At 42.0% G+C, this 26,093-nt stretch overlaps 1 protein-coding gene across 1 annotated transcript; it reads right to left on the bottom strand.

The window, feature by feature from the left end:
• Window positions 1-270: 270 nt before the first annotated feature.
• LOC114785830 (zinc finger protein 180-like) lies at window positions 271-14,877 on the bottom strand (the record flags this gene model as incomplete). The annotated part of the gene is made up of 5 exons (XM_028972461.1): window positions 271-428; window positions 5,974-6,136; window positions 6,212-7,345; window positions 11,285-11,395; window positions 14,823-14,877. Coding segments are annotated over 5 exons (1,476 nt in total), but the record flags the coding sequence as incomplete, so codon positions are not given.
• Between the last annotated feature and the right edge of the window lie 11,216 nt (window positions 14,878-26,093).

Below are 26,093 nucleotides of genomic sequence, written 5' to 3'. Positions count from 1 at the left end.
ATATGAAAAACTCTTCCCACATAGTACACACTGGTAGGGCTTCTCTCCAGTATGTATCCTCTTGTGTCTTTTAAAGTATGATGCATATAAAAAACTCATCCCACATTGTACACACTGGTAGGGCTTTTCTCCAGTATGTGTCCTCTTGTGTATTTTAAGGGTTCCTGGTCGTGTAAAACTCTTCCCACATTGTACACACTGGTAGGGCTTTTCTCCAGTATGCGTCCTCTTGTGAGATTTAAAGTTTGATACTCGTGTAAAACTCTTCCCACACGTTTCACACTTGTAAGGCTTTTCTTTAGAATGGTTTCTCTGTCCTGTTTCAAGGATCTTCACTTGTCTTAAACTGTTGTCATACTTGTTGAACTGGTGTAACTTTTCTTCAGTTTCCTCTTTACAACTCTGTTCAGCGAATTTAATTTCCTGATCTGTGAAAACAAACAACCATAAACCACCATAGACATGTTTGAGCCTGATTAATCAAAAAACATGACATTTTAAGCAGGACAAATTTCGGGAGGAATGAAGTGGATATTGGAAGTGAAATATTCATTCACAGTGAGTGTGCTGTCTTTGCTGTTAATCACAATGACAAAAACAGTCTCCCAACAAAATGTGTCTAATGCCCTTACTAAGCAGTGGGCAGTGTTAATTATTTGTTAGTGATTTCAGTAATTTATTAATAATTGTGCTTAATTTTAATAATATACTGATTTAGGTAATGTTCGAATAAAGAGGGCGACCCCAGAATTATTCACGACTACTAACAAAAGATCTTAATATAGAGCTGGCAGGATCTTTAGGTGGAGTGACCTTATATTTTGATTGATTGATGAAACCCTTTATTGGTGTTGCAACAAACTATGTCAAAAGTACAAGTACTACTGAAACAAGGCCATCGACACAACCATACATATACACAATACAGTGCATTGGGGGGCAATCTGTCAACAAGAAATCCAATATTTCTAATGAAAGGACAAGGCTGGAGAACAACAACGTATATTGGCAGTTTAACAATGAAATAAGAAGTTAGTCTAATGTGTTACAGCGTAACTTACAGATGTGATGTTGGTAGAAAACAGCGCCCTAGCCATTCTCTGCATCTCCGTGTGAATGAAAACTTTCCAGATAACAGCTCTGTGCGGACGTGTTTTAGAAAATGAAAAGCCTTTTTAAAGTGAAGTGAACGGAAAGTGAAAGGGTCATTGTGATACACAGCAGCACAGCACACAGTGCACACAGTGAAATTCGTCCTCTGCATTTAACCCATCACCCTGAGTGAGCAGTGAGCAGCAATGACAGGTGCCCAGGGAGCAGTGTGTGGGGATGGTGCTTTGCTCAGTGGCACCTCAGCGGATCAGGATTCAGATTACAGAGCTGCTTCCTACCACTAGGCCACCACTGCCCCTCACTAGGCCACCACTGCAGTTTCCGTGTGGACGGGGCCTTAGTGACACTCCTCTGCCAGCTGGTCAGCACAGTCTCTGCTTCTCAAAACATTACAACGTCTTATTTTTGTTTGATATCAGGATTAGTTTTGTTTAAAATTAAAGATTACGGGGCTTCTTCCTTAACCACTAGGCCACCACTGCCCAAAAAAGCTTACTTGAAGTTTTTTGGAAAATGTATTAAAAATAAAAACACAGAGAAATCACATGCACAACACATAAGCATTGACAGGTTGATAGCTTGGCACACCTATCCTTGGCCAGTTTGGCCAATTCCTGTTAGCTCCATAAGGTTGGATTGGAAAAGTCAGCGTACAGCCATTTTAAGATCTCTCCAGAGATCACTTGGATTCAAGTCTTGGCTCTGGCTGAGCCACACAAGGACATTCAGAGTTTTCCTGAAGCCACTCCTTTTATATCTTGGCTGTGTGCTTAGGGTCGTTGTCCATCTGAAAAATTAACCATTGCCGGAGTTTGAGTTCAAGAGCGCTCTGGTTCAGGTTTTCATCCAGGATGACACTGCACATAGGTGCAGTAATCTTTCCCTCTACCCTGACTAGTCTCCCAGTTCATGCAGCTGAAAAACATCCCCACAGCATGATTCTGCCACCACCATGACTTACTGAAGGGATGATATTGTAGGAAAGATTTTTTTTCTCCTTCAAGTGTTGTTGCATTGTGTGTTGACCGTGAAATCACAGGACGTGTATTCCACGCTGACCATAGCCCAGAGTCTACATTATGGAGTAGTGAAAACTGCTATTTTAAATGCCTATGAACTCGTACCGGAAGCGTATCGGCAGCGTTTCTGGGGTCTTTGAAAATATGAAGAGGTCACATTGTTGGGCGAGTCTGGAAAAGAACGTGTGGCAATTAAATAATTGCGTGACACGGGCACAGCATAATCTTTTATTTTGGATTCCTGCTTACACTTTTCGGACGACACTTATTGTGGCTATGATGTGCTAGTGCAGGGACTCGATATGACGCTTATGACTGTTCCCTTGCACAGTGTCCATATTGAAAGTGAATTATTTCCAGGTTGGGCTAACGTCGCTATTCGTCCTCATTTACCCATGAATGGGATTCACTTTATTCTTGTTAATGATTTGGCCGGCGGACAAATCTTTCCCTCTCCAGAGGTGATTAGAAATGCTCTGGTTAGCTCAGTACTTAGAACACCTCTCAGAACACGTTACATTTCCTGCTTGTGCGGTTATGAAAGCTCAGCCACGAAAATTTCATGATTTCTGTCTGACTCTTTCTTGTCTCCAGATCACAGGTCTGAAAGCTCTACGTCCCTAACGGCGGTGTCAAACCCTGAAGATCCGTCTCTGGGGGATGGGGGCGAAGGTACTGACTGTAAGTTAACACTCTCAGTTGACAAAGCAAAGGTTGTACGTGAGCAGAACCAAGATCCGTCATTAGCGAAGTGCCGTTCAGCTGCCGTGACGAAGGACGACACTTCAGTCTGTAGAGTATTATTGGGATGACACGGTGCTCATGCGTAAATGGACTTCACAACAGAGTGCGGTTCATCAGCTGGGAGCATGTGTTGACTTTGGGTCATTTAGGCTTTAAGAAAACATATGATTGCATATTACGTTATATCTTCTGTCCGGGCCTCAAATCGGACGTGGTCGAACATTGTCGTGCATGCCATGCTTGCCAGTTGGCAGGGAAGCCAAATCAGGTCATTCCACCAGCTCCACTTCAGCCTATCCCAGTGATTGGAGAACCATTTGAGTGTGACATACGTATTAGACTGTGTAGGTCTTTTGCCAAAGACAAAGGCTGGAAATCCGTTTTTATTGACAATCATGTGTGCTGCTACTTGTTGGTGGTAGTAGCCTAGTGGGTAACACACTCGCCTATGAACCAGAAGACCCGGGTTCGAATCCCACTTACTACCATTGTGTCCCTGAGCAAGACACCTAACCCTGAGTTGCTCCAGGGAGACTGTCCCTGTAAATACTGATTGTAAGTCGCTCTGGATAAGGGCGTCTGATAAATGCTGTAAATGTAAATGTAAATGTTGTTGCCCTGAGGTTATTCCTCTCCGTTCATTGAAAACGAAAACGATCATTAAAGCACTGATTCGGTTCTTTTCTACTTTTGGCTTACCTAAGGTGGTACAAACAGACCAAGGTTCTAATTTTGTCACGATTGTTTGAGCTCCTCTCAGAGCTCTCCATTGCCTATCATTCAGAGAGTCAAGGAGCTCTGGAGCGCTTTCAAGTCCATGTTTTGTGTGTAATGTGTAGAAACAAAGAAAGAGTGGGATGAAACTCTTCTCCATGCATATTGGTTCCTAAACCGGACGGTACATTCAGGTTCTGTACTGATTATCGGAAGGTGAATGCCTGATTCCTTTCCGCTGCCTTGGATGGATTGTGTGGACAAGGTTGGCTGCGCTCACTTTGTCAGTAAGCTTGACCTCTTGAAGGGCTACTGGCAGGTGCCGCTGACACCCAGAGCTGCAGAGATTTTGGCCTTTGTAACCTCACACAATTTTTTGCAATATACTGTACTGTGATGCCTTTTGGTCTGAGAAACGTGCCTGCTACTTTTTAACGTTTAATGAATAAAGTTTTAGCCAATGTGTCAAACTGTGAAGCTTATCTCAATGATGTTATTGTGTATTCCAGAACTTGGCCTTAACATGTAGAGACGCTGCGTACCGTATTTACACGATTAGAGTCTGCGCAAAATGTGAAAATCTGCTGGGTCGGGGCAAGTACGTCCACTTAAAGCCAAGATTTTAGCTAACTCCGAATTTCGTACTGTCACGATCCGGTCCGAAATTGGGTTACTCCGGTCCGGGATCCGGACCAGAGTTTCATTGTTGTCATGTTCTGTCACGTCCATGCAGGCATGACGAGGCAGGTGAACGGAGAGCAGGACGAAGAGTGACGAGGAATGAAGGACGCTATCACCTGACATCACGAAACAGGGGTTTAATGGTGAATCACAGGACAGGGGAGACATCCGAGACGTTGACACTGGTGAACACGGAACATAACATTAAAGACCTGACGGCGAACAGAAACGAACAGGGCAGCTTTATACATTTGACACAGGTGAAAACGATTAGGGAACATTACACAGGACAACAGTGAAACTCCGGTCCGGTAACCCCTTTTCGGACCAGATCATGACACCTATGTCTACCACTTGAAGGGAGTTGCGTAGATTTTGGGGGATGGTTATTATCAAGGGTTTGGTCACAACTTTGCAGATGTTACATTGTCGCTTACTAACTTACTTAAGAAAGAAAGTGAGTATATAATGGTCTGAGGACTGTCAACAGGCTTTCCAACATTCAAAGGCATTGTTATGTAGCGAACCACTAATATTCCTGGAGGAGGATGAAGCGAGAGGAGAGTTTTGGAGTTTGGGATTGTAGTAGAGTTGCTGATACACTGTGTATACACTGTAAAACAGACCTGGCTTAACTTAATAGTACTTCGTCAGTGCTACAGCATCTTAACCGAAAGCCTCCTCACGTAAATCGCACTTCTCAAGGCGGATTCAAAGCTTCTACAAGGTATTGTATTTTTATGATTGCTAACTAACATTAGCGGTTCTTAGAACATACATTATTTGTAATTATTTGTGTTATGAGTCAATAGTGACGAGGCATGACAAGTAGCAAGAGAGCAAATACACCAAGATCTCACTCATGTAATTCATCTCTCACACACACGCACACACACACACACACACACAGACACACACACACACACACACACACAGATAGTTTACATCTCAAAACACGCCTTCCCCATAAATAAGGTAATAATAATAAATGCAGCAGATGGACAAATCTACATTAATTAGCATAAAATATTTATAGCATTTGTTGCACAAATCAATGTTTTGTACAGTGTACACAGTACATTCTACCTACCTAACTCATCTGGATACAACTAGAAACTGAACTCTATTGTGTAAGTTGGATTATTAGTAATACTTGAATTGTTTATATATATTTTCTATTTTGTACCTTTATACTCTTATACCTTTATACAGATGGGCTATTGCAATCTTTCTGGGGGTACACAGAAAGATTGATTAAATGAGCCTAGTTCTGGAGTCAGTAACCCAAAGGTTTTAAGCTTTGATCTTTTTTTTGAGGAACAACAGCCAATTGCTTGCTCATTGCTTTAATAGGATTTTCATGTTGCAAAACACACTATTTATAGAGTTGTTTAAAAATGCCAAAGTATGATTTTGTCCAATTACTCGATTAATCAATGAAAAAACTACCTGAATACTGGATTCCAAAAATATTCAATAGTTGCAGCACTAATTTGTATCGTCTCTCCTTTCATGGAGCTGTTCTCCTGTGGATTGTTGTGTTGGTGTTGTATATAGCACTTTAGGTTTGGTTGGTTGTTCACTACTCACTGTAAATAAAAGCACAATATTTCACTCGGGCCTGGTATTTCTGTACTCCCATGTGGATGCATTGATTTGCTTCAATGAGCAGAGAAACAGTCAGATTACAGTTTGCACTCACCTAAATCCATGAACACCAGACGGACCAAACTGGTTCAGACGTCCATGTGAACAAGGCCTTAATAAAAACCAAAACCTGGACTGTGGAACATGAAGGCTGCATATGCAGGCCCTTTCCTGAATAATATTTTTGAATGTATAAAATGCTGTGTCACTATTCCAATCTGTAGGAAAAATGTGTATTTGTGTATATGAAATAATCACCCAATATCTGAAATGCTTAATTTTATTGAACTCACCTGAGTGAATCACATAATCCAAGTCCTGATTCTCTTCATCCACTGTTACTTCCACTGTTTCAACCCAATTCACAGGTGGGATAATATCTGGTTTTTCTCCAGAATGTGTCCTCTTGTGTTTTTTAAGGTTTGATGCTCGTGCAAAACTCTCCCCACATTGGACACACTGGTAGGGCTTCTCTCCAGTATGTGTCATCTTGTGAGTTATAAGGTGAGATGCTTGTGTAAAACTCTTCCCACATTGTACACACTGGTAGGGCTTCTCTCCAGTATGTGTCCTCTTGTGTCTTTTAAGCAGTGATGCACCTGAAAAACTCTTCCCACATAGTACACACTGGTAGGGCTTCTCTCCAGTATGTATCCTCTTGTGAGTCATAAGGTGTGATGCTTGTGTAAAACTCTTCCCACATTGTACACACTGGTAGGGCTTCTCTCCAGTATGTGTCCTCTTGTGTATTTTAAAGATTCCTGATTCTGCAAAACTCTTCCCACATTGTACACACTGGTAGGGCTTCTCTCCAGTATGTGTCCTCTTGTGTGTTATAAGGTTTGATACTCGTGAAAAACTCTTCCCACATTGAAGACACTGGTAGGGTTTCTCTCCAGTATGTGTCCTCTTGTGTATTTGAAAGGTTCCTGCTTCTGCAAAACCCTTCCCACATTGAACACACTGGTAGGGCTTCTCTCCAGTATGTGTCCTCTTGTGTCTTTTAAGCAGTGATGCATAGGAAAAACTCTTTTCACATTGTATACACTGGTAGGGTTTCTCTCCAGTATGTGTCCTCTTGTGTATTTTAAGGTTTGCTGCTCGTGCAAAACTCTTCCCACATTGGACACACTGGTACGGTTTTTCTCCAGTATGTGTCCTCTTGTGTATTTTAAGGGTTCCTGCTTGTGCAAAACTCTTCCCACATTGTACACACTGGTAGGGCTTCTCTCCAGTATGTGTCCTCTTGTGAGTTATAAGGTGTGATGCTTGTGTAAAACTCTTCCCACATTGTAAACAACGGTAAGGCTTCTCTTTAGAATAGTTTCTCTGTCGTGTTTCAGGGATCTTCACTTCTCTTAAACTGCTGTCATACTCTTCTCCAGTTTCCTCTTTACATCTCTGATCAGCGAATTTGCTTTCTTGATCTGTAAAAACAACCAATTTAAAGCCATCAAAGACATGTTTGAACCTGATTAATCAAATTACATGACATTTTAAACAGGGGTTTTGTCACAAACAGCTCTTTACCCTTGCTGGGGTGATGGAGGGGGCATGAGAGTTTGCCCAACCAATCCACATGTGTTTTGTGGATTTGGAGAAGGCTTATGGACACCCTATGGAGGGCTCTCCAGGAGTATGGGGTGGATGGCCTTTTGTTAAGGGCCATTCAGTCCCTGTACCAGAGAAAGCGTGAGTTTGGTCCGCATAGCCGGCAGTAAGTAGAACCTGTTCCCGGTGAGGTTTGGACTCCGCCAGCGTTGCCCTTTGTCACCGGTTCTGTTCATAACCAATATGGACAGAATTTCTTGGAGCAGCCGTGGTTGTGGAGGGTGTCCAGTTTGGTGGCAGGAGAATCTCATCTCTGCTTTTTGCAGATGATGTGGTCCTCCTAGCTTTATCAGGCTCTGACCTTCAGCTCTTGCTGGGTAGGTTCGCAGCAGAGTGTGAAGGGTGCCGAAATAGGGTGGCTTGCCGACTCCGGGTCGGGAGAGAGGTCCTGCCTTAAGTGGGGAGGTGTTTCGGGCATGTCCTGCTGGCAGGAGGCCCCCAGGTTGACCCAGGACACGCTGGAGAAATTATATATCCAGTCTGGAACGCCTTGCTGGCCTGCCGGAGGAGTTGGTGGAGGTGGCTGGGGAGAGGGCTGTCTAGGATTCCTTACATGGGATGCTGCCCTATACTGACCTTTGCTTTAAATATAGAAGACTCTTCCGCAATCTGAAATAATCTCAGATCATTTCCTTATTGCTTTTAAAATATATCTTAAACACAATAAAATCCACTCCTTTCACTATAGAGACAAACAGACCATTACATCAAGTACAGCGCAGAGGTTTTTTAATACCCTACCAGATTTATCAATGCTGATCAACTCACCGACAGCCCCCGCTGAACTCAACCAAGTAACCAAATGTCTAGAATTAACACATTACACCTTAAAAATTTTGATTACTTAAATTTTGATTAAAGGTTAGATTACAGCAATGCATTACCATTTGCTCTAGTACACATTTGTCAAAGTCAAGGCCCGCGGGCCACATTCGGCCCGCGAGAGGGGTTTTTCTATTATTAGAACTGGCCCGCAGGTCACTGCACGCCAGCAGCATCCAGGTACTTTACACGCGCCAACGCACTACATTTCCCACAATTCAACGGTGGCGCTCCGAGCGGGAGGCCACTTCCTTTCATTATTCATCAGCGGGCATTAGCATCACTTCAAAAGTCAACTTTCAGATAGCCTACCCTTAAAAAATGGCAAAACGGAAGGTGGACACTGAGAACCGGACTTTTAAAACAAGGTGGGAGTTGGAGTACATGTTCACGGAGGTAGCTGGAAAACCTGTGTGTCTTTTGTGTGGAGAAAGTGTGGCGGTGATGAAAGAGTTTAATCTGAGACGGCATCATGAGACAAAACACGAGGACAAAGACAAGGATATGGACATGGAACAGAGGCTACAGAAGGTGGAGGAATTAAAACGAGGCCTCAAATCTCGGCAGGCTCTGTTCAGAAAAGCCAAATCACAAAGCGAGGCTGCTGTCAAGGCCAGTTTTATTTTGGCAGAAGAGATCGCTAAATCAGCCTGGCCATTCACTGAGGGGGATTTTGTTAAAAACTGTATGCTAAAAGTTTGTGACGAAGTTTGCCCAGACAAAAGGCAACTCAGGCAAAGTGAGCCTGAGCAGAAACATCATTGCTGAGCGTGTGGACGAGCTGTCCAATTTAAAAGTGATATATTTGTTTTCACACCACATGTGACTTTTCCTTGAAGAAAAAAATGTTTCATGTTAATAGATTTTTGCACTTTATTATTGTATTTCAATTTCAATCCAATTTGTTTTAAAAATATTTCAGTTGAGTGGATTGTAGAAAATTGCTGATATTATTTATTTCTTTGAAGTAAATTTAGGCCATTTTTGCTATTTCCCTGAGAAGTAATACTGATGGTGCCTTGAATAATACCGCTTCATTCATTTAATGTTCCATGTTTTGGGGATTTTTACATAAAGCTTTTGTCCCTGTTGAAAATTAAAATTTACTGACAGAGCCATAAGAATTTATTTATTTATTTATTTATTTGATCATATAGTAATATATTTTTAGGTTTTCAGACTGTTTAATGGGGATCACTAGACTATATGCGGTCATTTAATTTTTTTTCAATGAACATTCGATCAGTCCAAGCCATTCACTCATGACTCGGCCATGACTTGTTCCTCAATTTTTCATTTGGCCCCCTGTCCATTTCACTTTGACAGCCCTGCTCTAGAAGGTACATGAGTAAACTCCAGCTGTTTTATCTGGCCTTCTGTTAAAGTTCCAGACACAGTGTCAATTATTAAGTCCACTTTATCACACAGTCACCCTGTTAAGAACAGACAGTGTAAAATTCACCCTAGTTAGGCTGTCCTAGTTAGGGTACCGGGCCACTGTAGCACCAATATACCACTATTACCACATATTTCAGTATCAGTTGTTCGATGCCACCGTCTGCCGCTGCTTCTGTTTGTTCTCTCCAAGGCACTGAATCAAGTGCGCAGACCACCAGTAGACTCCAGTGAAGAGACCACCAGATAAATCCTGGTTCCTGGCAACTGCTAAAAGATGACTCAGCATGAAAGGAGGGTCACCACAGCCTCCACCACCATAACAACTAGAGCTTCAGGGATCTTCAAATGGACCAGTAGCATCATAATGGACACTTAATGCACACTATGGCACTGGACTAAAACCTACTCTGCATTGTACCTCCAAACATGGACAGGTATACTACACTTTGGACTTTTCTACCTCTACAACTGTAGGACATTTTCTCTTATTGGACAAATCATCCCCAACCCTGCACTGACACCATTTGCAGGCTCACTCTACCCTGGAAGGGCGCCCCTCTCTGTATCACTCCTTCTCAATGTTTCTTCCTTTCTTTTTTCTCTCTCCTACAGTTTTTTTTGTGTGGAGTTTTTCCTTGTGTGCAGAAGGGTGTTGGGGTGTCAACTGTAGGGCCTGTCAAAGCCCATTGAGACATACTGTATGTAATTTTGGGCTATATAAGAAATAAATGTTGTTGTATCAAATAATTTGGAAAACCTTTTGACTACAGTAGGGCCCTATGATTTCCCAAATGCAGACGGAATCGCAGAATCTAACAAATAAAAGGGAATCCGTTGTAAAACACGAAATTTCATATAATTCACATTTATGGCGCTGCAGCTCACTACATGTTTTTCCAGTTGAGGTGGGACGTTGCACAGCCCATCGTAATGTAAATGCGCGGTCAGCTGTGGCGAAGAGGCTGTCAGTTCCGAATGAAAACAAATCAGATGATTTAAAACATGATTTTATTATGTTCCGGTTACTTTACTTTACTTTACTTGGCAGATGCTTTAATCCAAAGCGAATTACAAGAGGCGGTGGAGAGAGTTGAGAAGAGACGTGACATGGGTGTATTTCGGCTGATTGAAGATGAGGGGGGCTGCCATATTTTGGTTTTATGGCGACTGCAGAAGCTCCAGCCAGGAGAGAAGTTACAATAGTCGAGTTTAGAGATGACCATTGCCTGGACGAGGAGCTGCGTAGCCTGTTGTGTAAAATAGTAATCACAGTCTCTGCTGGATTATCTGCGGCTGTGGGCAGCAAGTTCTCAGTAGTTGCATCCATAACCTCAAAGTGAGCAAAAATATTGTTGCTAGATGTAATGATGCTAGAGCATCATTGCTGCTATTGATTATGTCTGTAGTATATTTGTAGTTAGTGTTTAACATCTGTGGGTCTCCCTTGTTATTCATGGTTTACTGATAGTAAAAGATCTGCTTATCCACAGCAACACAGTCAATACAGTTCTTTATATGAACAGAACTCCACTCACCTGAATATTCTTCATCATCCAACTCTTTCTTCACATCAATTCCTGCTGGTTCTAGTATTTCACCACAGATAAGAGATGTGATGGAATCTGGCGATATTTCTGGTTTAACATCTATGAAAAAAAAAACAGAGAAAATGACAATTACAGCCCATCACCTCATAATGATTTATTTTCAAAATGTGGTTGTGGGTTTTGAAAAGTGGGTTGGACAAAGCGTTGAAAATGTGTCTGCATTAAAAGTGTGCAGTGGTACAATAATTGGAAATGGCAATATACTGTGAACATTTTCATTGTACTGTGCTTTAAGAAACCAACAGTAAAATGATTTTAAAATGTGTATACAGCTGTCAAATACACTACTAAAGCACAGGGCACCAGTGCCGAATTTGCCAATCTTGTTCTCTGGCAAATGCCTAACATGCAGCAGGGTGTTGGGCTGTGAGCACTACCCCCACCGATGGACGTCAGGCCCTCATACCACCCTAATGAAGTCTGTTTCTGACCGTTTGAGCAGACACATGCACTTTTGTGGCCTGCTGGAGGTCATTTTGAAAGGCTCTGGCAGTGCTCCTCCTGGTCCTCCTTGCACAAAGGCGGAGATAGTGTTGCTGCTCCTGGGTGTTGGTGTTGAAATTAATCGTATATTTATTAATATAATAAATCAACCCATCGAATTCGGTACAAGACCTGTCTTCCCTGGCAGCGCCGGACCACGCAGCAGCCCACACTCCTTGCTGATGCGGTGGACTTATTGGCTTCAAAATTGTATTAATGTGAGCAGCATGACTACTTTAGCAAAGCATTTTAAACATAATCACCCCATATTTAAGGTGTAGTGGTATCCTAGTGGTTAAGGAAGCGGCTCCGTAATCAGAATGTTGCCGCTTCGAATCACCATCTGACAAGGTGCAACTGACGAAAGTGAAGTGATTGTCATTGTGAAACAGTAGCGCTGTCACATGGCTGTCATGGCTGCCCACTGCTCACCATGGGTGATGGTTAAATGCAGAAGACACATCACAATGAAAATCACTTCACTTTCAAGTTGTTATAATAGGAATATTTTAATTGCCTCGGTCAATACTGTTGAAGTTAGTTAACGTGCATATATTTGTTTTACTTCTGCAAGCGAATAATGCTTTTTTCAGTATGGCTCAAAATGGTTTAAATACATTTCTTTAATTTATTCGTTTTGTTTTTTATCATTTATCAATGTATGTACACTACTCACAATAAGTTAGGGATATTGTTATTTACATGAGTGCTTTTTCCTATTTGCTCTGAATATTAATGAAATAAGTAAAAGTTCCCTTTGATATTACTAACAATGTATGAGAAGAAACACCATTTTCATTAGTTTAATATTTATTACCTCCAAAATTTTGACAATAACTGGGTGTTTCCACCATTTACAGCAATGAGAGCAACATCTCATGTTCCTCACTAGCCTCATGATGTTGTTCTGAGGCGTTCCACTCTTCCACTCTTCCACAAGTGCTACACGCAGTTCTGCCAGGTCACGTGGGGTACGATCATTCAGTCTCTGCTTCAACTGGTCCCAGACGTTCTCTATGGGGTTCAGGTCAGGGGACATTGATGGCCATACCATATGAAGCACTCCAACTCCCTGAAGTCAGGCTGTGACGAGGTGGTGAAGCATTATCATCCATGAACAGAAAGTTGGGTGTGGGTGTGTGCTGGCAGAACTGATGGGTTCTATGATGTCTCTGAGGTAAGAACGTGCAGTGACTGAGCCATGTACAATAACCAAATCTGTTTTGCGCTGAGTGGTGATGTCTGCGCAGATTGTTGCACGTCCTCCACCAAAGCAAACACTGTGGACCATGTTGACCTCAGCGTATCGCTCACTTCGCCTTCTCCAGCAACGCTGACGCGACACTCATCAGTGAACAGCACTTTAGACCACTGCTGCATTGTCCTTGTGCCCACTGTAAACGTTCACGGTGGTGTCTTGGAGTCAGCGGACTCACCTGCAACGGTCACCTGGCATTCAAACCAACGCGGTGGAGTCGGTTGCGAATGGTTTGTCTGGAAGCCCTAGTACCCTCACATCTCATAAAAGGGGCCTGCAGCTTTGTGGCAGTTGCAGAACAATGTCTGAGTGCATAGGTCTTCATGTACTGGTCATCACTGCAGTCTGTCACCCGTGGGGCTCCACTCCTGGGTCTGTCACAGAACTACTGGCAGTGTTCATGTCTTGATGGAAGTCTGCTGATGACACTTTGAGGCACACCAAGTTCACGAGCAACATCTGACTGGCTGCCACCGACCTGAATGTGCGCCATGGCCAGGTGACGCTGCTTGTCCGTTAAGTGACATTGTGTGCTAATGGCTGTTTGAATGATCAATTTGGAATGACTTACTGACAATACCAGCTTTTTATACCCACATAATGTTGAAATGCCACGTTAGGAAAGGTTGTGTCTTGGTATTGGCCCCAATATAAAAAGGCCCATCTGTACATAATGAGACCATTACATGGAAAACACTAAATGAGGTTTGTCTATCACCCCAATACAATTTCCTCCCTATCTGAAAAATGTTTGAAGTGAAACAAACACTGTATGTATGACGTCCACTAAGTCTCACACAATATCCCCAACTTACTGTGAGTAGGGTATTTGGTTGTTCATTTCTTTATGTAGTGTATAGATATACAGGTTTTATCAAGAACATTAAAAATATACATATTTATGAATGAAAAACATAAAAAATGTTCCTATGTTCCATATAGAATCGAAATAGTATTCAGAATAGGATAGGCTTGTCACATATTTCATACAAGCCTTTGAATAGCCTACTTAAGACCTGAACCTGAACTGTGGGTCATCCTTAAAGATGGAAGAGCACATGGTCTCTAAAATCCACCAGCTCAATCATCATGTTGTCATGGAGGAGTGGGAGGGGGACTCCAGTGCTGGGAAAGAATGGCGGTCAAACAAAATACTGACAAAAAATGTTGTCCCTGTTGTCCCAAAGAAAATATATGACAAAATGTTCACCAAATGTGTGAGGTGTACTCACTTTTATAAGATATTGTATTTATAAAAGTGCTCTTAATATGAAATTCTCACCACATGTGGAAATAGAATTAAAATTATGAACTAAGGAAGATGCAAAAAGGCCTGGAAAGTCAAGACACCAGATGAAATATATCAGTAATTAGAAATCAATTCTGCCTTAATATTCAGTCACAACAGATTAAAAAGTGACTCATTATAAACATGTCATGATGGGTAAAACCAAAAAACTCAAGACCTTCAGAATCTTGTTGTTTCTAAACACACTGGTGTCAATGGTTACAGAAGAATTTCTAAAGTACTGAAGGTCCCAGTGAGCACAGGTGGGGCCGTAATCTGGAAGTAGAATGAACGTAATTTCATCATAAACCAGCAAAAGCCAGATGATCCCCACAATATTTCAGATAGAGAAAAAAAATAATTATCAGAAGAGACCTGAAATTCCTACTAATATCCAGATCACTAAAAACCCCTCCAATCTTTTTAACTCCACTCACCTAGATATTCTTCATCATCTGACTCTTTCTTCACAACAATTCCTGTTGGTTCCAGTATTTTACCGCAGTTCAGAGATGTGATGGTATCTGGTGAATATTTCTGGTTTAACATGTGTGCTGCTCTGGTCTACACTCCTCAGATCAGCAGGTAACAGAGACAGACTGGGATCCATCTTGGGACCTTGGAATGAAGCAGAAGGTTCTTTCAACAATGATCTTATCACCAATAATCATTCTAGAATTATTTTCTGCAGAAAACACAAAATTTGTTTGCAGTTTTCCAATTTGTTTGATTAGCCCATAGGGGAAATATGGACAAAGCAGATTTCTGATATTACATAAAGACACACAGTCACCTTTATAAATGATTCCCAGGAGATTCCTCAGTTGCAGCTAATTTTACAGCGAACACAACCAACTCCAGCTTCTCTCTATTCACATAAAAAGGCTTGTAGCTCATGTGAGCTGCTGCAGTCTTTTACAGACAATCACAGCAGAGTGTTTTCTTATTTAAATGTGATTTGTGATGTTGGAAATGTGTTGGATAAAGAACAGTGAAGAAAAAGTCTCCACATTAAAAGTGTGAATGATCCCAGACATCAGTCTGAATGAGCATTTAGCTGCTAACGTGAAACTACTTTAGCATAACTGTATCTGTTGCTGTTAAACCTGTTCACCAGCCCGCTGGACACAAACTACTTACATTTAAGCTTTTTAAAAACCAATAAAAAGTGTCAGAAGAACATTTTGAAGTCTGACCCGAGTCTGTGTGTAGAGCGAGTTTAAATCAGCCCGCTCCTCCCTCACCAGACCGCCGCTTTAAACAGTCCAAATAACACGCGTTTCTACATTTTATTACATTTTATGTGGAATAAAATTACCTACCAAAACCCCAAATCATAAAAACTCCAAAAACGGATCATTTACGTCAGCAGGGTGACTCGCGCGTGCACTTGTTAGTGTTTTACTTGGTTTTACTGCAGATGTAAAAAGAAGCAGATTCGACACACGGCAGCAGATTCGTCAATTTCAGAAAGCGACTCCAAGTGAGACCGGAAGCTCTGGATAATCATCAAATAAAACGAAACGAAACATTAGTGTTCATTTTATCAATACTATTTGTACATTTCATGTATTAGTTATGCTGTCAGTTATGCTTTTCTTTTTAATAGGTTAAGTTTTATTGTAATACTGAATTCAACATACTTACAAATTTAAAATTAATTTAATAATGATTCACATGATTAATCTGAGCCTCCTTCACAAATTTGTTTTAAACAGTACAAAAAAAGCTTTAAGCTTATTTTTAATAATGGAACAGTCTTCTTCAAAAAATTGTTCAACTTGGTTCAATAAAATAATGTAGTTTAGTCACAAATGATGGAGAAACAGAGGTTTTAGTTTAGTTTTGAGGTCAGGTTGGAACTTTCTAATATCCACTTACATATTTAATGCATTTGGCAGATGCCCTTATCAAGAGTGACTTACAATGTGCTTTCATGTTACCATCAATGAAGTAATCAGTTCTGGTTCACTAGGACCCAAACTGTCATGCATGGTTATAATCAGCAGATCGGACACAAGGACGAACGCGTACTAGACATCTTTAATGCAATGCATATCTCTGTAGAACAAATGTATCTCTGTAGAACAACTTAACATCTGATTACGGATGCCTAGTAAACGCAAACATGACGTCTCCCCCTTTTGAAGATATCTTTATCTACATATTCCCAAACACACAAATCTATTCAATGAACACTTAACAGCATCAAACAACATCTCATTTTATTTCACTCTTGTATTTTTTTTACATAAGTCAGACTATAATTATTCTCTAAAAAGTAAGTTCTTAAGTTGCTGTTTGAAAATACTCAGTGACTGTGCTGTTCTGACGTTAATTTCACCACCTAGGGGCCAAGACAGAGAAGAGTCTGGACAAGTGTCTTCTTCGTACCTGCAGTGTGGAGGGACCTAGCGAGCTGTACTGGAGGGTCGGAGTGTGCAAGGTGCAGCACGAGATATAATAAGGGGTCTGAGGTAGGATGGGGCTATCCCATGTTTGGCTTTGTAGGCCAGAATGAGTATTTTGAATCTGATGGGGGCTCCAGTTCTGAGAGTGATGGTGGCTGAGACATGTCCGCCCATCCTTACTGCCTGTGGTCTCCCAGTTAGGAAGAGTCCCAGGTGTTCCAGCTTTGTGGTGAGTGTGGAAGGGATTATCGTGTTAAATGCTGAACTGTAGTCGATGAAAAGCATTTTAACATAATTTCCCTTCCGAATGTCCATGTGGGTGAGAGCTGTGTGGAGGAGATGTGAAGTGAAGTGATCGTCACATGTGATACACAGCAGCACAGCACACGGTGCACACAGTGAAATTTGTCCTGCATTTATCCCATCACCCTGAGTGAGCAGTGGGCAGCCATGACAGGCGCCCGGGGAGCAGTGTGTGGGGACGGTGCTTTGCTCAGTGGCACCTCAGTGGCACCTTGGCAGATCGGGATTCGAACCAGCAACCTTCTGATTACTGGGCCGCTTCCTTAACCGCAAGGCCACCACTGCCCCGAGCTGGCATCATCATGTGAGCTGGCATCATCTGTACATCGGTTGGGACGGTAGGCAAACTGTAGTGGGTCGAGTGTGTCCGTTAGTGAAGAAATAATGAAGTCTCTGACCAGCCGTTCAAAGCGGTGAGGGGTGCAGGATGGGTTTTTTTTGGGACCAGAAAAATTATGGACTCCTTGAAGCATGTGGGGATCACCAACTAAGAGAAAGAGAGGTTGAATATCTCTGTGAACACAGGTGCTAGCTGGTCTGTGTAGGCTCTGAGCATGATTCTACCTGAGATGCCATCTGGTCCTGCTGCTTTCCTGATATTAACTCTCTTGTGCTCGGGGATGATGAACGCGTTCTCAGTGCTGGCAGTGCCTACCTGGCGTCTTTAGCTTCAGCTTCGAAGCGAGCATAGAATTTGTTCAGCTCGTCTGACAGAGACACATCCGCGTTTGTCATACCGGATGTTGGTGCTTTAAAGTCCGTTATTGTCCTTAGTCCCTGCCACAGGCTCCTAGAGTCACTCTGTTCGAGTTGTGACTCTAGTTTCTTCCCGTAGCGCTGCTTCGCCTCCTTCATGGCTTTCCTGTCATTGTGTGACGCAGTCTTATATGGTTTCTGATTGGGAAATGATCCTTTTCTGCACAGTATCATCCGTTAGTTTCCCAATAAACACGTTTCCATAAACACGTTGATGTCCTCGGATGTGGATCAGAGGGAGGAAAAGAAAGCATGAGTTGTGTGTTGTCGGTATAGCAGTGGTAGGATAACCCATGTGAGGAAGTGACCTCACCAGGTGATCTTGTGTAGAGGGAGGAGAGGACCAAGTACTGAGCCCTAAGGGACACCAATGCAGAGTCTCAATTGTTAACACCCACAAAGTTGATGCCACCCTGACCCCCACACCATTTTAGGACACCTTGATGAAATAAAAACAGAAACAGGCTGTACGTCAGGTGCTACATGAAGAATGTCATGCTTTTGCGTATATTGATAAGGACATAGGCTGCATACCTACTCTGAAAATGCACATCACCCTGCATAATAACACACCGGTTCACAATGCCTCTACACCAAGAGGTGAAAGATTATTTACAAGATCTGCTGAAACGTCCAGCAATGTAGTAGCTTAGTGGGTAACACACTCGTCTATGAACCAGAAGACCCAAGTTCAAATCCCACTTACTACCATTGTGTCCCTGAGCAAGACACTTATCCCTGAGTGTCTCCGGGTGGGACTATCCCTGTAACTACTGATTGTAAGTCGCTCTGGATAAGGGTGTCTGATAAATGCTGTAAATGTAGACGCAAGATCACCCTATTCTTCTCCAATCGTCTGTGTCAGGTAAAGGTCTAGTGACTACTGAACAGGAAATCTGTACCAGACAGGTACCCAATCCCCAGAATTCCAGACATGCTAGACGCCCTCCAGTTCTTGGTTTTCAGTCCTCAATCAAAGCAAGGCATATCATCAAGGATTCCTGGACCCAGAGATTCGCCCTCTCACAGCTTTCATTACGCCCTGAAGACTCAGCGCAGTTCCAAAGGACCATGGAAGACTATCTTGAGAGGTCTATCTGTCATCCATACTTTGATGACAACCCGGTCCACTCTCCTTCCTTTTCTACTCATGTGAACCACATTTGAGTTGTCCTGCAAAGGTATCAAGAACATGGTGTCAAACTAACACACACAATTGTGATGTCTTCAAACGTCAAGTGCATTTTCTAGGGCTGATGGTGTCTCAAGAGGGGTATACAATTGATCCAGCCAAGATAGCTCCTGTTCAAGCACTCCAAGACTGATCACCAAATATAGTGGGAGAGCTGAGCAGGATCATGGGGTTCCTTTCCTATTACAGGGCCTACATCCCACACTTCTCAAAAACAGCTAAGCCCCTATATCAGCTGCTGACCCGTCCAAAAGCCGGTGCTTCTCCACAAAGGCCAGCAGTCATGAAAGGAAGGAAGGTCAGTGGAAAACATGGGGGGCGACCACCACCAAACGCATCTGCAGGACACAGAGCCATCAGAGTGTTTTAGATGGGTTAGCTGATAGCCACCTATTTTAAGTTACCCTGACTTTCTCAGAACCATTCACACTTCACTGCCATGCCTCACAAGAAGGCCTAGGGTCAGTATTATGTCAGAAAGGTGATGGGTTAAAAGCATTTCGGACACATTTTGTTGTGTGCACCATGTGGTGTGCTGTGTTTCACACTGACAATTACTTCACTTTCAAAAAGACTGTTCACAGATGACATAACATATTGGGGCTCGTCACCAACATCTGGTGGATTTGTGTCAGAGCAACAACTTGATGCTCTATGTATGCAAGACAAAAGAGATGGTTCTCAACTTCAGGAAGAAACTGACTGTTCCCACCCCACTGCACATCGACGGATCTGCTGTTGAGAGTTCCTGGGTGTGCACATGACAGACAACTTTTCCTGGAGCCGCAACACCACCTCCACCACCAAGAAAGCCCAGCAACATCTGCACCTCCTCAAACAGGCCAACCTCCCTCCTCCCATCCAGCATCGTTCTACCACGCATTCACTGAGCAGAAGGCCCTGTAGCGGATCGTGAAGACAGCAGAGCGCATCATTGGGGCTCCACTTCTACCCATCTCTCAGCTCTACAAAAAACATCTTATCTGTCGAGCTCGCAACATCGGGAAGGACTCTCACCACCCCTCACACACACTGTTCACCCTCCTGATCTCATGCAAATGGCTCCACAGCATTAGAACTGTACCTGCCACACACTGCAAGAGCTTCTTCCTCAAATCAGTCAGAGCTCTCAATTCACTGCCATCATCAAAAGTCTTTTAAACTCAACAATAATACACTTCCACCCTAAGCACCCCCATTACATTCTACTTATTTAGTACATTTGTGCTACTTTTGAATATGTTTGTCTTGTCTTGTGTGTCTTATTTGAAATATCCCACATATACTTAAACTACTCCACTGCACAAAACATCTAACATGATGTTGTCCTGTTTGTCATTGTTTAATGTAAGAAAGCGTTACAGTATTTTTATGCATATTATGTTTAGTTTTAGTCAAATTTTCTTTTGTAAATTCATGTGTAATGTACAATATTTGTATATATGCAAAACAGACCATTAGCTTGGACGCACCTTCTCATTCAATGTTTTTCTTTATTTTCATGTCCATTTACGTTGGTAGATTCTCACTGAAGGCATCAAAACTATGAATGAACACATGTGGAGTTATGTACTTAACAAAAAAAAAGGCGAAATAACTAAAACATGTTTTATATTCTAATTTCTTTGCTCTGATTCCTGCTTTGCACACTCTTGCCATTCTCTCGATGAGCTTCAAGATGTCGTCACCTGAAATGCTCCTCCAACAGTCTTGAAGGAGTTCCCAGAGGTGTTTAGCACTTTTTGGCCCTTTTGGCTTCACTCTGCAGTCCAGCTCACCCCAAGCCTTCTCGATTGGGTTCAGGTCCGGTGACTGTGGAGGCCTGGTCTCTCCACATAACTCCACATGACCGACCGTCAAGGCTTCCAAACGTGTGAAGCATTGCAGTTGATTGGATGATTGTTTGTCCCTGGGTCTAGAAACAGAGACGCAAAATGGACATGAGCCATGCCAAAGACGATGAGTGTTTTATACATTAATCCGAAAAAACCCACAGTTCGGAAGGTACGTATTCTCTACTGGCTGTATGTGTAGACGAGGTCCTGTCATGTTTGCCTTCCTGCGTGAAAATGCAGTTTCAATTTTAGATTTCAAATTTAGATAAAAAAAAATACATTCAGATTCAGTTTGTGCAATTTAGATTCACAAATTTCAGCCCATTCAGGTGACAAAGAACATGCAAAACGGTCACAATGGGAGGACAGGAGGGACAAGTGCACAACTTAATCATTCCTTCATCTATGCAGAAGACAAACATAAAGAATTAAAACCACTCTCTATGTTGCTATAATCAACAGGAATATTTAACACATTTTTGTAATAATAATAACCACAGTAGTTTTTATCATTATTATTTAATACAGGAGCGACTGATGAATAATTCTCCACCAGAGGTTACAGATCAGGTCTTTGTAATGAAAGCGGAGCATTTTAATCCATTAGAACAAAAGCATCTACTTATCTCACATTCTCACCCTCCCATCATCTCACTGATACAGGATATCCCCTGTTCACACACACACACACACACACACACACACTAACACACAGAATAACTTTTAAAGCAGAAACCTTATTTTAATGATTTATGTTCTAAAATAATTTCTAGTTAAAGAAAAAAAATGTGAAAGGATTCATTTTCCAGAGAGTGGAAACTATTCCACTTTTCAAACAAAACGTTAACAATTTATTTTCCCTGCTAAAATAAAACTAACCGTCACGTTGTCACAGATATTTTAGACATGATTTTTAATATTATTACCATGTAACCTCAGTTACATGGATAGTCCCCCTGTGAGACCAACACCACCAGCCTGAACCACTAGATCCAGGGTTGGATGCATCCATGCTTTCATGTTGATTACATCACATGACCCAACCAACAGAATGTTAAATTATTTTTTATCATTTCTCCAATCTTCAGTTGTCAAGTTTCGGTGAGCTTGTGCAACTTGTAGCCTCAGTTTCTTGTTCTCAGCTGACAGGAGTAGCACCCAGTGTGGTCTTCTGCTGCTATTTTTGTCCACACAACTGCTGCTAACTGGATCTTTTCTCTTTTTTAGTCTCTGTAAACCCTACAGATAGTTGTGCATGACAGTAGATCACCAGTTTCTAAAAAATAAACTTCCCTAAATAAACTAAAACTAAAATAATAAAATAAAATAATAATCTAAATAATAAAATAAAACTTTAAATAAAATAAATCTAAATAAACTAATACAAAAGCCATAATACACAAACATTAACCTTCTTCCTACAGACAAAACCATAAATTATATGGTATTCCCCTTCCCCATATAATTCATGGTTTTGTCTGTAGGAAGGCAGTGTCATAATTTATGGAAGCCCCCTTCCCATGGCCCTCAGCCAGCCCACCCCACCTCCCCAGTTCGCACCTTTGACAGACCCCCAACACTCTCAGCGTTGTTGGAATGTTGGCTACACCTGTGGCGAACTCTGAAGTCTCACCGTGTAGAAGGTTAATGTTTGTGTAATATGGCTTAGGCCTTTTCACAGTCTCACAGAATTTTGCTGCTTAAATTGTATGATTTCCCAGTATTGATACAATATCACTATGTTAAATATTACAGAGGTGGCAGTGGTGGCCTAGCGGTTAAGGAAGCGGCCACTGAGGTGCCACTGAGAAAAGCACTGTCCCCACACACTGCTCCCCGGGCGCCTGTCATGGCTGCCCACTGCTCACTCAGGTTAAATGCAGAGGACAAATTTCACTGTGTGCACCGTGTGCTGTGCTGCTGTGTATCACATGTGACGATCACTTCACTTCACTTTGAAACACTACATGTGAAGCGTTACTTTCCTGCATATCTCTAAACACCTGCTGATTCAATCTTACAAACTGAAAAAAGTGGAGTTGATATGGAACCATGTTGTCTTTCAAAGATGAATAGAATAAGGGAGGGGACACTTGGGGTCAGGCATAATTGTTTTAAAATCAGGTACAAATGTCAAAGCTTAAACATTCCAAAATTTCCCACAAGCTCCTGCCAGTCTTTACTGATTCCAGTCAGCAGAACGTTCTCAACATAGGAACTCAAACAGGACGGTTGGAAAACTGCGGGTGGTGTAGACAAGCAAGTGGGTAAAATACAGTAATCTGCAAAATTTGACTTTTGAATCTTTGATAAGCCTCAAAATTTTGACATTATTAAACAATCTGATTTAGTGGTTTTGTCTGAGTCTCATGTTTTATACTTCAGTATAGGAGTTCTGAAAAACCCATAAATCTGTAGATATTTTGACACTTTTTACTAGTACTCTATAGCCACCCAGCAGACAGACATGTACCAATTTTTCATACATCTGAATAGTATTATTACTATTCTCATCATAATTTATTCAGCTTCCAATACCCCTGTGAGCTCCCAGGTGATGCTGATGGTCCAGTAGAGGCCATAACTCCGGATGTGCAGGGCCTTCATTGCCCAGCCCCAAAATTGGCCAAACGCAAAGATGTCAAAGTGGCTCAGAATTCACTCATATGTGATCATATGACAGTTAATCGCACGTTCCTGTCAAAAAGACGAAAAAGTCACAAAAAAACAACAACTCATGAGCTGGACTATGTTTCCCCAGTTCACAGCATTAGAATGGGTGGGTCACTGGGAGACACTTTTGTTGACTGAGGGGCATAGTGATTAGGTAAGAACAAGAACAAGAAATTGAGGCTACAAGTTGCACAAGCTCACCACAACTAGACTGAAGATGGATTGATTATCTGCTAACATGGGTGGTGGAGGCCTTGTTCCTGCAAATGAGGAGCGGTCACAAGCTGTAGATTTTTTTTCTGAAAAAGAACATTGAAAACTTCATAAATATATTAACAGACATCCTATTGGTATGTCTGCTGTTAGCACCTTGGAACCTTTTTGAAGAAAAACAGAAGGTGTTAAAAACATTGTGTAATTCTCCATCTGCTTATTCATTATCTCTCCGTGCGTGGTTCAACTAATCGAAATTATAGTTTGTTACCGTTTGTGTGGAATATCATCTGAAAACCATAAATGAAAAACTCTTTGGCTTGTTCATGGTACAACATGACGATTAGTTTTATTTTTAAAAATAGATCATTAAAATAAAGTTTTTGCTGTAAAAGTTAGTCTGTGTGTGTGTCTGTGTGAACAGGGGATGTCCTGTGTCAGTGAGATGATTGGAGGGGGAGAATATGAGAGGAAACAGGGAAAGGAGGTAGAAGGGGGGGGGGGGGTAGAGGCCATCAATCAAATGCATTACCTCATATCGACAGGTCATTAATCATTTTTTGACATAAAGTGTATGTTTACACTACTATTGTACTACCATTGTGTCCCTGGGCAAGACACTTAACCCTGAGTGTTCCTGTAACTACTGGTTGTAAGTTACTCTGGCTTAGGGCATCGGATAAATGCCACAACTGTAAATGAAAAGCCAAAAATTGTTCCCAAAATTGCTTTGGTGGTGGCATATTTAAGTCCTAATGGATCACAGCCTCTTTCTCCAAGGAAGTGTTTCAAAAATTCCAAGACTGGGAGGAATCATGGACAATCTTTCCTGCCCATGTCAGAGAGCTGTTCAGGTCTTGGAGAGAAGACAGAGTTCAGCAATTCACCTTCTCAGCTTTGTCAATTCACCTTCTCAGTCTGCCTTTGTCCTTGACCGTGATGGAGGAATAGAATAGAATAGAAGTGTGTACATCATGGTCTTCTACAGATTGATTTGTGAAGCTGCAGCTGTTGGTTTTCAGCTATAAGAGAGGAAGAGAAAGAAAGTCACTGAGGCTTCTGAGCCTTGAGTTTTTGGGGACATTGAGGATGGTGGGAAGCAGGCTGGCACATGACATGTCACCAGCAAATAGATGGAGGCCCTGCTACTGGTCCTGTGGAACCCTTTGAAATATACATTGTTCCCAGGTATTTCAGCCCAGGGGTAGGGGTTCACTGCATTTCCCCAACACCTCCATGGAGGACTGTGTTATGTTCATGACAACAACTCCAGACTACAATCCAATGTACAGTCGTGGCCAAAAGTTTTGAGAATGACAAATAATTGGTTTTGAGAATGACTGGTTTTCGAAAAGTTTGCTACTTTAATGTTTTTAGATATTTTTGTCAATGGTTTCTGTGGTATTAGCCTAGTGGGTAACACACTCGCCTATGAACCAGAAGACCCGGGTTCGAATCCCACTTACTACCATTGTGTCCCTGAGCAAGACACTTAACCCTAAGTTGCTCCAGGGGGGGACTGTCCCTGTAACTACTGATTGTAAGTCGCTCTGGATAAGGGCGTCTGATAAATGCTGTAAATGTAAATGTAAATGGTATATTGAAGTATAAACAATAATTTTATAAGTTTCTAGGACTTATTGACAATTACATCAAGTTTATGCAAAGAGTCAATTTTTTCAGTGTTGGCCCTTTTTTTCAAGACCTTGGCCATTTGCCCAGGCATGCTGTCAATCAACAAAGTCCGGGGAGTTTCCTTAGTTATCTTAGTTATCACTTTGGTCTTATTGAAACTGTGCTCCATTATGCTGGAAAGAAACTGTTCTTTACTGGACTGTTCTAGGATGGTTCGGAGAAGTAGCTGTCGGAGGATGTTTTGGTAGCATTCTTTATTCATGGCTGTGTTCTTAAGCAGAATTGTGAGTGAGCCCACTCCCTTGGATAGGAAGAAGCCCCACACATGAATGGTCTCAGGAGGCTTTACTGTTGGCATGAGACAGGACTGATGCTGGCGCTCACCTGGAAAAAAATTTCCAGATGTCCCAAATAATCGGAAAGGGGCTTCATCAGAGAAAATGACTTTACCCCAGTCCTCAGCAGTCCAATCCCAGTAGGTTTTGCATAATATCAGTCTGTCCTTGATGTTTTTCTTGGAGATAAGTGGCTTCTTTTTGACATCAGGCCATCCTCCAAACTTTCTCGCCTCACTGTGCATGCAGATGCCCTCAAACCTGCCTGCTGCCATTCCTGAGCAAGCTCTGCATTGGTGGCACCCAGATCTAGTAACTGAATCACCTTTTGGAGACGGCCCTGGTGCTTGCTGGA

Source organism: Denticeps clupeoides, chromosome 3, assembly GCF_900700375.1.
Source record: "Denticeps clupeoides chromosome 3, fDenClu1.1, whole genome shotgun sequence".
Lineage (NCBI taxonomy): Eukaryota > Metazoa > Chordata > Actinopteri > Clupeiformes > Denticipitidae > Denticeps > Denticeps clupeoides.
Note: the sequence above shows the minus strand (reverse complement) of the source record. Positions and strands in the feature narration are given on the sequence as shown.